The sequence below is a fragment of the Python bivittatus genome, unplaced genomic scaffold (genome assembly GCF_059951505.1).
Source record: "Python bivittatus isolate LINGU-HERP-01145 unplaced genomic scaffold, Pbiv_v1 ctg000080_np1212, whole genome shotgun sequence".
Lineage (NCBI taxonomy): Eukaryota > Metazoa > Chordata > Lepidosauria > Squamata > Pythonidae > Python > Python bivittatus.
Window position 1 is genome coordinate 37,887,022 of NW_028277035.1, and position 13,922 is coordinate 37,900,943.

The 13,922-nt window shown below is 40.8% G+C and overlaps 1 protein-coding gene across 1 annotated transcript; it reads right to left on the reverse strand.

The window, feature by feature from the left end:
• Positions 1 to 3,370: 3,370 nt before the first annotated feature.
• Positions 3,371 to 12,957, reverse strand: ATOX1 (antioxidant 1 copper chaperone). The gene is made up of 4 exons (XM_007425618.3): positions 12,824 to 12,957; positions 8,173 to 8,248; positions 6,474 to 6,645; positions 3,371 to 3,626 (listed from the first exon to the last, which is right to left on the reverse strand). The coding sequence occupies exons 1-3, from the start codon at positions 12,827 to 12,829 to the stop codon at positions 6,521 to 6,523; spliced, it is 207 nt and encodes a 68-aa protein (XP_007425680.2). The 5' UTR covers positions 12,830 to 12,957; the 3' UTR covers positions 3,371 to 3,626; positions 6,474 to 6,520.
• Between the last annotated feature and the right edge of the window lie 965 nt (positions 12,958 to 13,922).

Genomic DNA, 13,922 nt, shown 5'->3' on the forward strand with positions numbered 1-13,922 from the left:
ATACTTTTTTATGTAGATGCTGCTGTTAGCAGAGAACCTAGAAGATATGCAACAAATGTATTGTCAAAGGCTTTCACGGCCGGCATACGATGGCTGGTGTGGGTCTTCCGGGCTGTGTGGCCGTGTTCTGGAAGTTTTGTTTCCTAACGTTTCGCCAGCACCTGTGACCGGCATCTTCAGAGTGCAGGAGCACAGACAGGAGCAGTTCTCTCTGTGCCCAGGGTGATGTGACCCTTTTGTGGGTATTTATAGAGATCTGAGGGGGGGGGGAAGGGGGGATTGGGGGGTGGGGGAGGTTGGGTTACTGAGTGGCTGCTTGTTTTGGTGTCAGCATCTGGATGTATCTTCCGGGGGATTAGGCAGGGTTTTTTCTTCTATTGAATTGTTAACGAGGGGCTGCTGGGGGTGATTAGCAAGTTCATTGTGCGAACTGTTCACACGTCCTAGTGGTTGAGCTGAGTTCGTTGACCTTTTGCAGGCTGTATTTTTCAGAATTGGTAGCCAGGTTTTGTTGATTTTTAGACTCTCCTCTTTTTTATTGAAACTGTGCTGGTGTTTGTGAATCTCAATGGCTTCCCGGTATAGCCTGGTATAGTGGCTGTTGGTGTTGTCCAGTATCTTTCCCTTTCCCCTTCCCCCTTCCCCCTCCGATCTCTATAAATACCCACAAAAGGGTCACATCACCCTGGGGACAGAGAGAACTGCTCCTGTCTGTGCTCCTGCACTCTGAAGATGCCGGTCACAGATGCTGGCGAAACGTTAGGAAACAAAACTTCCAGAACACGGCCACACAGCCCGGAAGACCCGCACCAGCCATCATATGCAACAAATGTTAGGTAGATACAAGGAGTACGAATATGAAAATCAATGTATCATTCACTGTTTGAAGAGAAGATAGAGCTGTGTTTGAAGGGAAGATGGAAAGGGCAATTGCAAATGGGAAAATAAATACATAAAAATAGAGCAAGTATATGAGGCTTGGTAGAATCTTTCCTAAAGACAAGAAAATTGAGAAATTTTAAAACATGCACATGTTGGTAAAAGGTAGTGATTGGTCTGGGTCTGTAGTGAGGTCTATAGTGAGGAATGAATGTTTGTGAAAATTAGCTTGGTATAAAAATGTGCTTCCGCCCAATTTGTTGTATGGAAGAAAGAAATGGGTATGTCATGAAAAACATGAAAGCAAGCTGAATACAATAGGAATGGGATACTTAAGGAGAGTGTGAGGTGAAACAAAAATGGATGCGGAACATGGACCAGAAAGCCAGTATGAAAGAAGTGCATTGAGGTGCTTTGATCATATAGAGAGAACAAATGAGGGCTGAACTGCAAAACAAATTGATGAAGAAGAGTGAACAGGTTGGGAGGAAGAGGAAATCCAAGATGTTGATGAGGTCCTCAAAAAGACCTCGTGAGTCTTCCTGTGAGTGCCTTGGCGAGCTGATGTCTTACTGGCTTACTGGCTAGTAAGACAGCTTTTGCAAGGCAAATCGCGGCTGCATGTTGGATCTGGGCCAGTGTAATCTCTCTGGATCAAAGGAGATATCTGCTACTTGTGAGTAGACCATGGAAACTGTCATTTTATGGTGAGTTTATGAGTGGAGTGGCTGGGAGTTGGGATTACATCAAGCTCACACTTGCAAAGCAGCCTTATGCACACTAAACTTGACTGAGCCTTGTATCTTAATCACTTTTTTGGATTGTTTATGTGTTGTATATTGGAGAGATTAAGACCCTTTGGACCAGCAAGGTTTTACTGTATTCATCAGGTGAGTCTCCGCCTCCTTTAAAGACAATGGTGTAAACTTGAACTTAAATGTTTTGAAAATATATGACCTTTTTTTTGGACTATGCAGCAAAAAGGTGCTTAATATGTGGATTTTGGAAAGTTAATAATGGATTAAGGGGCCAGAGAAATTTGGAATTAGTTTTGAATTTATTAAAAGATATCTTCTCATGGGAAAATGGTGATTGCTTTTGTTTCTTTATGATAAGGAGACCTTGAAGGTTGGACATTACAGGGAGCCAGAGGACAAAGAAAATGGAGCAGAAACCCTTAGTGCAAACTTTTAAATACCTCTCAGCCAAGTTACTGGATAGAATGGATCAACTGCTTGAGAAACTGGACAGGGCATGAATTAATTAAATTGTAAAACAAGTTGTAATGGATGTTTATGAAATTAATTTGAAGGAGGACTTAAATGTAATGCAAATGGTTCCAATGGATGATTTGTCCCCTAAAGGGGATGAAGAGATATCAAATCAGGAAACTGATTTGGATATTTTTTTTCTTCTGGATATACAAAAGAGTTCTGCTAAGTTTTGGAAAGACTTTTTTAGAAATGACAGACAAAAAGATAAACTTTATCTAATGGACATGCAAAAGAAATCTGTTAAAAGTTCTGAAGGATTTTTGTAAGGATACACAAATGATCAGCAAATTACCTCTGGGACTTTTTTTTGAAGAATAATTTTAAAAATTCAGGGAAGGTTTATAAGGTTGGCTTGTTTGATTAGGGCTAAAAGAGGAAAATAGTTTTATCTGGCTGCCCATACTGGACTTTTGCTGACAAAGAATGGTTGACAAAGCATTTGGATTTTTTTTTTTTATTACTTAAGAGATGAGTTATGGGGAGAAGAGAGATTATGATTTATTTAGAGATGCTGATAAGCTATTAAAATTATTTTTATCTGCTGGGATGAAGGAGGGAAGTTACTCCCCCCCCCTTTTCTTCTTCTTTTCTACACTCTCTCCCCCTGCTTTTTTGTGTTTTTTTGTTCGTATTTTTTATAGTTTGTATTGACTTTTATTCTTTTCATTTATAATTCTTAATAAAATTATTTGAAAAAAAAGAGCGGTGAGAAGTTGAAAAAATGAAAGGCAATAAATGATGTGGTATATGGACATGGACAAGGGTGGTTTTCAAGGATAGAAAAGTATGAAAGCATATAGTGAATCATGTTGATAACAGTAGCTGTATTTCCTTTTCTTTCACTTATCTCAAGTCTTTGTTTGACTTTCTCATTCCTTTTCTGCTCTTTTTATAACATTACCGGTATGTATGTGTGTACAAGTCTCTCTCAAATCTAGGATTTCAGGACACCATCACATGCTGCTTGAGGCCAAGACTCACCTATCTACTGGCATCCAAAAGTGTTGCTCAGGATGCCTCAGTTCATTCTTTTGCATGTCCTTCTGCAATCTGAGATTCTCACAAATATTAGACTACGCTTTGATAATCTCCAGCATCGTGGCCATTTGGAGGCAAGAATTTAGAAAAGCTTTAGAATACAGGTGAATTTGAATGAACCAGCTGGATACTTTTAAAAGCCGCTGGCTGCTCCTGAAGAAATTCACACAGGTGCAACATTTACTTGAAAATAGGAACAGCTCCTTGCTTTATTACAAGATCATAAAAGAAAAATGCATAAGCGTTACATTTGTAGGAGAACACTTGGGCCATCTGGAGTCACATTTTCTCTTAGTCCTTTTCCCCACTGAAAATGGTTTTCTTCCCACCCTTTCTTTCTTTTCCAACATCTGGCCGGGCAACTGCAGTCAAAGGAAGAGGATCGACAGAGGTATAAGGAACTACCTTCTTAGTGAAGCCATGTTAAAAGCATTGCTGGAAAATCAAGGAAAGTAAAAGAGTTAGACACGATCTCCATCTGCTGGTGGAACTACATAGCACATTTGTGATACATTATCAGAATTTAAAATACCCATACATTCACAATAAATGGATACAAAATAAGCACAGTGATTCCTCATAATAGCAGTAATTGGTGTTAATACAATCCTCTTGAAGTTGCTTAATAATCTAACATCCTTTGCTGGAACTGGAAACCATTGTCTCTATTCAGATCCAAATGAACTGTATTCAACTCATGCTGGAATTTCAGAATTTTTTCAAAAAAAAAAGTCCAACTCTTTTACTGTGTTTTGAACGTTACTATTTCTGACTTTAGTTTTAAAACATGAGGTGTTCATTCTTTACTAATATGGTAGCTATCAAAGCTCAGCGTAGATGGGGAGCATGTCTTGTGGCTTGTAACACACTTAATAGATTATTTCTACCACCGCCGCCACCACGCCCAATCCTCAGAAAGAAAAAAGTGCATGCTTCACAGCAGTGGATCCTACTGATCTCTCTGTAAAAAATCCACTAAGGTAGAAATAATATATAGTTACAGGCATTCTGTTGTTATTTGTATGGACTACTAGAATGTGCTTTATGTGGGGTAGCCTTTGGAAATAACTTGATGCAGAACGTAGTAGCCAGACTACTGGCAGGACACCACCATTATTACAGGTTAACATCAATTTTGAAGTTGCTGCACTGGCTACCTAGGCTTCCAGGCCCAATTCAAAGTGCTGGAGATTACCTTCAAAGCCCAGTATGGTGTAGTGTTGGGAACCATCAGGCACTGCCTTGCAAAAATTGGCTCTGCCCATTCAGTCCAATCATCTCAAGGAGGCCTGCTAAGAGTCATTCTTCCATGGGATTTGGGATACAGGCCGTCTCTGTAGTGGTTCCCATGCTCTAGAACATGCTTTCCCAAGAGGTATGTGTAGCTCCTTCCCTCCTTGCTTTCCACAAGGCTGTTAAGACAGTCTTGTTCTACCATGCCTTTGATCCTATCTGGCTGTGTGAGCTCATCTTAGTATGTATAATATACATTTGGTTTTATTTTACTGTTCTTGTTATTTGCTGGGTTTTTTTACCACATTGTATACCCTGTTGCTATTGGGGAGGGGGGAGGTCCTCAAATATTGTAAAGATAAATTATAGCCATCCATTAATTTAGGTTTTAAGAACATAAAAACTACAACAATGCTCCAACAGTAAAGTAATGAAGGAAACTTAACAGAATTGAGACAGTAAGCTCAAACCACATAGTTTAATCCAGAAGAGAGTGCTCACTAGTGCAAAGCATTCTTTTATTTCATTTTGACTCCTAAATCCAAACCACTCAAGGGTTCATTCTAATTCCAGTGTCTGAGATGCTCAGTCGTCTTTGTCTTGGTACATTTGATTGGAATCTGGCAGCTTCTCCCACCTTCTCTGCTTTGTCTCACTTTCTTGTGGGCCCCTTCCTGGCTTGTGGAGGTACATTGCTTCCAACTTAAAACCACTTCTCTATAGTTCACTGCTTTACAGCACAAAGGTTGCCCAATGGATTACGCATTTCTTGGATGCCATAGTCCCTACTGGCACATTAGGCTATATTTTCAACATGTTCTGTCCCAGAAAATAAACAGAGGCACACAAGTTCAACAGGTCCATATATCTGGACCTGATGTCATTTTTATTTCTTCATTCAGATAAAACTGATTTCAGGGCAAAATACTGAAAAGTGAAAAAAAAACAATTAAAAGAAAAGTCCTAGCCTTACAAGGTTCCTTTTGCCTCCATGTTATTAAATGTTCATATTTTGGGTAAGGTATAATTAGTACACCCCACTCATTTCTTCTCCGATTCATGTGAGGAAAAGTTCTAAATCTGTAATGGTAACCTGAAGCTCAATCCATTTAAGATAAAAATATAAGGGAGGACGGATGTGCTTCATCTGTTCAAAAGAATACTGTTCAGTCCATGTAAGACAGGTCCAAATTTTGACAGAGCCCATTTATTACTGATTTTACCCAAGTGTTACTTTTATGCATTGATTGGATGTGGAAAGAGACTTGATTTGGCCAGAAGAGTTGAGCTGCCATAGAAGCATGTAAAATCAGTTTTATCAAAGAGAACATAAGACTGAAAAAATGAGCTGTGGTTAGCCGAACTTTAGCAATACTGCCTGCACAGTCTCCAGTTCTCTGAAAGGCTACTCTTCTTATTAGGAGGCTAAAAGTAATTTAACAAGTAAATTAAAATTAAATAAACATAGGGCCAAAGCACTTCTCCTTAGTGGGGATGAATGGGTACTGCATATACACTTCTGTAGCCATTTCTGCACATGGGCAGAATTTGGAAAGAGAACTGATTATGCTGTGAGATTTTTGGGAAAGGGGACACCACATTAAGTTGCTTCTTTGCTCCCCCACCTTACCAAACTGGTTGCTGGGCAGATTTGACTCCTCCTAAAATGCGAGGCACATGCAGCCCTAGCTGCTTGCTCAGCAATCTGTTGGATCAGATCTGGGCACTTTTTCTGTTCACAGCTCCAACACAAGTCCAGCTATAACTAATACAACTCTGTGTCTTTTGTGCTGGGGGTAGTGGGGATGCAAAGTCTCTACGCTTAGGACAGAGCTATATAGAAGGAAATATGACATTAACTCCTCCATATCCAACTTCTTTTATTCAGATTTCTGCTAATCTGAAGCAGGAGGCAGTAAAGATAGTCTTCACAAAACTAACACCAGGTCAATACATTGTATTTACATCTGAGGCTGCTATTCCAGCACATTTCACATCATGTTCCGTTCTGCTCAGAGCACAGTTTTAAAAATATTTCTGGCAACTGACCTTTCTTAAAAGCAAAAGAGCCCAATCAGCCACATTTTCCTAAATGTTTACTTCTCTCCAAGGTAGGAGGCATTTTTCCCAGTTTTTTTCAGGGTGTCCAACAAGGTATCAACATCGTGTGTGGAATCAATGCTCACTTTCTTGTTGGGTAGATCAATTTCAAACTGAACACCTGAGAGAGGAAAGAATATAACAGGCATGGTATTAAGGGTTTAGGGAGTGGCAGGGCTTTCTTGAAATAAAACTGACTTCCAGATTATAAATTTGTGGCTGATTAGAATGATACTAATTTCTGTGCAAACTGAGCAAACTCAAGGAGGCAGTGAAGGACAAGAAGGCCTGGCGCGATATGGTTCATGGGGTCACGAAGAGTCGGACAAGACTTAACGACTGAACAACAACAAAATTTCTGTGCAGTACTACTGTATATAACTCTTTTGTTTTATATGTTTACATGGATATATGGACATGTGCACAATAATGTTGGATTATTCTTAACAGCTATTGAATTATTGAAGGTTGCCCAACACTGCTTGCAGACAGAATATACTGACCTAATAACACCTAGCTGATTTGTCAAATTACCTAAGTTACTTGGAGATCATGCTTACTGCATGGTCAAAGTACAAAATTATTATTGGGCTTCTGCTGAAGTATGCACATTCTCCAATGTTTCTGGAGAAAAATGCAGATTGGCCAGGGACTCTATAAAATGCTACAGAAGATATACATACACAGTTCCCAAAGTTTGATAGAAACTATGTATACTACTAAGAGAAGATAAAGACAATATGCAATTCCCAAGGCCAGCTGGAAAGGACATATACAAACTAGGACAGATGTTATGTCAAAAGTGCTAAATGTGCACAATGACTAGTGGCTATACCTATCACTCATTCAATCCTCCTTAATCATAGCATAAATACATGTTCACATACAAAACAGGTAACATACAGCTTCTTGGTGCGTTTCACCAAATCAAAGGCACAAGGCCTTCATTCAGTTCTGAACATGGAAGGACATTCTGTAGGATATCTTCACCAAAGACCACTTTAAAACAGCTTTCATTTAGGACAGGAAGAGTAACATTTTAAAGAGAGTAGTAGTTTAAGAAGTCTTCCCAGAGAGACCAAAAGTTACATAGAATCACCAATTTGTTAAATGAACATAGGATCAAGTCCCTAAAGATGCAAACTGAATAAAGTTCACAGGACAATCTGTTATAATCTAGAAGAGGAAATCTGATGATCAGAAGGGGGATCTCCATTTTCTTACTAAAAATCATGGGATGCAAAGTCAAAATGGCTTTCTCAACAAATATTATTTAGTTCAACCAACTATCTGTACTAGGAGCAAGGCAGCCTTTAGTAATCAATGCAATACATAAGCATGAATATATTGTGGCATACAATGAGGGAAAACATAGTTCTAGTGTGATGGGATTATCTAAAATCTTTTAGTGGAACATCAGCTTATATATAAAGTTGACAGTGACCATGGAGTGCATAGTGATCTGCCCCTCTAGCAAGAGAACTCTCTTCCTCTCATACAAGCATCCATTTCAGGAGCCTTGACTGCTTAGATCCATATTCCCAATCTGGGTTTTTCTAGAAAGGTTATGAGCAGAGCTCCAAGTGTTCCATGCCAGGATGGTTGGGAAGTCTGGCTTAGATATTAGATTCTGCCAAGTTTCACTCACCTCCCAGTTTGTTGAGAACACGGGTAACAGCAGTGAGGCATCCTTCACAGGTCATATCCACGAAGAACTCATGTTTCTGAAATCACAAGAATTAAAATGATAAGGTTATTGAAAGTTATCATTGTATGGACAATGCAAAGCACAATTAAATATTGTGTTAACTAAGAATATTCACAAATCTGCACTCTATAGAACATAAACACACAAACATAATTTGCTCTAATTTTAAGTGTTAGCTTCAAATTATAAATGTATTGTTTTTAAAAATACAATGTTAGGTAAAATAACATTTCCTTTCATTCATTCAATCAGGGTGGGCTACATAAAAATAGAAACAACCTGTATGCTAGTATAGATGGGAAATGCTTATATAGGAATTTCCAGTGATTCTTTATATCTTTCCTAAACAATACTGCCTCATGCTGCTGGCTGATGTCCAAAACCTGTCTTTATTTCCCCTGTGATGAACCTAATCTCTCTCTCCCTGAACAGGTCCATGAACAAACAATACATCCAGACATACAAGTCTACTTTCAAGGCAACTCAAGTAGGTAGCCATCATGACATCTTGTGTTAAAAAGTTCTAGAGAATGAAAAGATATTTCTGTTTGTGTCTATTTTAGTTTTAGTGCTTGATCCCAAGTTCTATGATCATGGAAATCCTCTCTATATCTATCAAGACTGTTAGAATAATGGAAGGGTGACAGAGAATATAATCTGGAAGTATTTGAATACAGATGGCTTTATAATCTAAGCACATTATTAGGCATAATCTTTGAGGATTGTCATAATCTGCTAACATTTTTGCATGTGTGGTAGATCACAGCCCTGAAAATATAGAATAGATCTTAAAATAGCAGTACTATCTCTGCAGAAATGTATAAAAGAAGAATGGATAACATGAAGCAAAAGGATCACACATTTTAATATGTGAAGAACAACTTGCATTCTTTGTAAACAACTCAGCCCTCAGAGAATTATCCAGTTGTCTCTGTGGCTTTTTGTGCACTCTTGCTAGAATTTGTTGCAGAAGGAGGGAGGCAAGGAGCGAAATAGGAGTCATTCTGAGAAGGACTAACCGGTTTTTCTTGGTAACACTGCAAGTACAATTCACAGAGACTGAAATTGGAGAAAAGTCTGGAATCCAAATGCATACTCAGACCAACTTAAGGTCTGACAGAAGTGGATCAGAAGTGGACAGAAGTGGATGCAAGCCCTAATGCCATCAGCAGGGCCAAATCTCTGGGAGTCCAAGCACTTCTACCTTCACTAGAAGTAGGAAGGATGACTAAAAGGCTAGATTGCTTCCCCTAATAGACAGACTGGACTCCAGAGACTCACTGATGTAACACCTGAAGATCTAAGGACAAAAAAAGGGGGTATTTCCTATGTGTAAAAAACTTTAATTAATGTGTTATTAATTAAAGTTAATAACATAAAAACATATTAACAAAGTTAACACAAACCTTGTTAACTTTGTGCAAGATGAAATCAATTAGTAATTTCATGGTCAGGCCCAAGAATCTGAATCCCCAAATAATCCTCTGTACCAACATGAGTACAGTCCTGATATTTCTCACAGGAATAAATGTCCATAATCCCCCCAATCAGGTACTCTATGAATGTGTTGGGGTGTATCTCTAGTTACCCTAGCCCAGTGGTTCTTGAACTGGGGGTTATTACTCTCAAGGGAGTAATTTAGGCATGACCTGTGGGTAATGGAGCAAATTGTAACTGCTTGTTTGTGAGTCGAGAATCCAGTTTGTGTAAATCCAGTTTATACAAGCTGTTGAGACATTTATGTAAAATAACAGATTCTGGGGATTTCTTTGTGGGGGTTATGACATTATTTGAGGCCGGGAAAAGGGGTGACTGGGTCAAACAGTTTAAGAACCACTGCCCTAGTCAATATGGACAATGGACAGGGTATCAGGCATAAGTGATTCACTGAAGTGATCACAGATGTTCTAACAGAAATTCTAAAAAATAATTTCATTGTTTTAGTTCCAATTTTCTATGAGAATAAATTCTTAGCTTCCCTTTATTTCATGTGCCCTCTGCCAAGCCCTGCATTTCAATTTCTTTAGTTACGTTAACAAATATTCAGCAATGTTCTTTATGGATTACAACGTGAATAAGAACCACCAACGTGATATAGCTGCAAAAGAGGCAAATACAATTTTAGGGTGAATCAATAGGAACGTAATTTCCAAATCACAGAAACCAACATCCATTCTGTTTTGTGCTTGTTAGGCTCTTTCTTGAATTGGTTCTGAAAAGAGAACAAAGAGGACTTAAGAGGTAGAAACTAAGTCCTACACGAGAGACTAAAAGAAATGAAGAAACTTAAGGAAAGATTGAGCACTCTTCACATTTCTGAATGGCTATCATATGACTTGTCCTCTTTCATCCCACAACGCAAGACACAGAGTGATGGTCTTAAATAAGGCAAGCTGCTAATGGTAAAAGCAGCTTGACTGAATCAGAAGCTGGATAGTCAATTGGTAGAGGTGCTTTTCCTGCACCCGGTGGCTTAAATGGCCTCTTCCAACTCTATGAGCCTGATCAAGGAAAGTACCATATGGGAACCCTAAAAACTCATATTTATGATAGCTTCATATTTATGGTAAGTGTTCATGGACATCAGCCCAGTTAATCAGATGTATTTGTTTGATCTTTGGTACAATCTCAAGCCTCATTTCTCAGCCCAGACAAAGCAGCAAGATACTTGGATCACCCTGGAGTAGCCAGGAGTGGAAGAAGGACCTGATCTGCAATTCTTGGATGGACCCTCCTACCACCAAGACTTTTTTTCACTGTTATTGCTCCTGCAACAATAAACTTTGTTGTGTGGCGATTATGAATCTGAACCAGACTTTGTGGTAGTGGGGAGAACGGAGAACAGGACAGGAAATTAACTAGAACAGGCTCTATTCATCTGTTGCAACAGTTAAGCACCTGGACATTTCCATATAGGTGGCAAGTGGCTTAAATATGCAAACAGCCTACAAACAGCCAAACACAAACTGTAACTGCTGTGTTGAGGAGGAAGTTCTGAAGAGGAACTATAGCGCTTTCTAGGATCCTAACACCTGATTACACAGGGTTCTGCCCTCATGGGGGAAAAACATGACTAAAGTTATTCTAACAACAGAGAAAGGTCAGAGTTACAGGTCATAATTGCATCTTTGAATGACTCAAGAAGGCTGGAGAATGTACTACTGGCTAGGAATTATGAGAGTTGTTATCATAATTTTTTATGAAGTACGGTACATGGCTAGTTAGAGACTGCTGCTTATGTTACATGCAGCAGCAGTTGTCACCCATGAAATGGCTGTTGCAGGGAGAATATTTTTCATGTGCCAAATAACTGCATATACATATGTCATGCTCCAGCAACACATTTTAAACGTCCAAAACAGTTCTGTCTGGAAGGCCACTATTACCTGTAAAAGCAGATGGAGTTGAGAAGATCTCACTTACATCATTAGTGGGCTGAGAAAACTCAGAATTGACCAGTTTATTGAGAGTCTTAGTGAAGCTCAAGATGGTGGGGAAATTAGGAGGCTTTATACAAACATGACCCCCCTCCCCTGGTATGGAATTGGAGCAAAGACATACTATTTTCTGTTTTGCTGCTCTGAGTCCTAGATGAACACAGACAGACAGGATGGGTGTATATTTATATCCATTAGGATGAGCAACCCCTTGCCTTCCAAAGGTTATGGATACCAACCCAAATAGTCAACAATTAGGATTATGAGAGTAATAATCAAATGCTTCTGGAGGACACCGGGTCTTCTCTCCCAATCCAGATGACAGGTCATTTGGGCCTTTCAGATGTGTGACTAAAACTCTTTGGAGAGGATGCAACACATCTGGAGAGTACCAGGTTGGAGAAGATTGTGTTAAATAGAACACACACTTGTGTGCATATATTAATGGATGTATCTGTCCTGTGGAGTGGATATGCATGAGAAAGAAAAACATGAAGTGCAGGGATTTTGTGTGAGAAAGAGAGGCTTGGCCAAGCACAATTTCCCACTTTTTCGGGAGGGGGGGTATTATACCATTGTGAGTTCTAAAAAAATCTGTAAAACCAGTTGGCCAAAATTAGTCAGATTAATTTCTCCTATCGTGCCTCAAGTTAAGACTTAAAAAAAAAAAAAGATTACGGCAGCCTTTCCCAAACTGATGACCCCAGATGTATTACGACGTTGGCAGGGAATTCTGGAGCCCTGACCCATCTGCAGGGCATCATCTTGGGAAAGGCTAAGCAGGAGGCTCTTGTAATCAACGCTTAAGTAGCCCAACCAAGGCCACAGACAAAGCTCTGTGGAAATCCCCTTCGCCCATCCTCCCACCCAGGGCCAGCCACCGCGCGATGGGTCAACCTTCCAAGCAAGGGAGATGAGGGTGGCGCCGGGGGCCGAACTAGGGAATAAGATAAACAGGGCTCTCCCGACGAAAGGCGAAGAGCTTCTTCCCCAAAGGTAGGAAACAACAGACGGGCACAGGAGGGCTTGATGCCGCTATACAGGGACAAGGACCGCGAGGAAACTTCCTTCGCAGCGCCTGCCTCTGTGCTCGGCCTCCTTTCCCCTCGCCGCCCCAACCCGAGTCTCGGTTGCGAGCATGTGCAGACACCCACCGGCATGGCTGCTCCTCCAGAAGCCTTCCCGATTGCTCCTCCACTAGCCGCCCGCTTTCCGAGCCTCCGCAAAGCGAAAGGCCACCAGACCAGACCGGAGCGTGCTCCTCCCTCCGCCGACGCCGGCTCCTCCTTTCTAAGCCGTCGCTGGCAGCCGGGCCGGCATTGGTAGGGCGGGGAGAAAGAAGCGGGGCGCCGTGTGTTCTTCGTGCCGGCAGAGGGAGAAATTCTTTTGGGGGTCGAGGGAGCGCCTCGCCTGGAGGGCACCCGGCCGGAGAAGGAGGGAGGGCTGGACTGCAGCAGCAGCAGCCGCCGCCGCCGCCGCCGCCGAGGACGGCATGCATCTCATGCCCTTTTCCAGAATGGCCATATTTCCGGAATACTTCTGAAGGCAAAAAATAATTTTTTAAAAAAAAAAAACCCGCAGTCGGCAAATTCTGGAGCCCGAATAGTCGCTTCTTCCCTTTTTAAGGCGCCCAGCTCGGTAATCATAGAGAAGCGTGACGCTCGGGAGCAACGGTGCGCCCGCAGACAAATCCTTGAAGTCTACAAGTTTAGCAGCTTAATTTGGAAAGATGCTTTAATTAAAACAAAGCAAAAAAAGAATAGGAAGCTAACGCGCTGCAGAGCAGCAACCCAGATTTCCAGCAATATTCCAGATGCATTTAAAAAAAATAAAACGGGCAACTGAAGCGCAAGGCTTTGTTAGCCTTCTGGTTTATTGGTGTTTTGTAATTGGCAACTCTTTTGTTGGGAATGCCCACAACATGCTATAGATAATCCCAATGCCTCGCTCCCTCAAAGAGATGAGGGGCATTCTTGGAATATTGCTACTATGCCTGCCTCGTATGCCAGGAACCAGCGTGCCCTTGACCTCCGTGTGGGTATCGGTTGCTTTGTTCTGTTTGGGGCAGAAAATTGTCTTGGGCAGGTCCAGTTCAGTCAGACTGGAATGGGCTCAATTAAATCCAACAGGACTCATGTTTAGGATTGCAACATTAGGCGGAGAGTCCTAAGTACTTTTATGAAATTTTAGCATGCAAGGATTCCACGCTTTGTCATGCTCTGCAGGGTTTCTCCTGGTACATGTATTTAGTGT

Excerpts from the sequence above, each read along its gene's own strand:
- ATOX1 (XM_007425618.3), bottom strand. Across the intron at positions 6,646-8,172 it reads TGTTCTCAACAAACTGGGAG|GTGTTCAGTTTGAAATTGAT; the intron begins GTGAGTGAAACT and ends TTCCTCTCTCAG.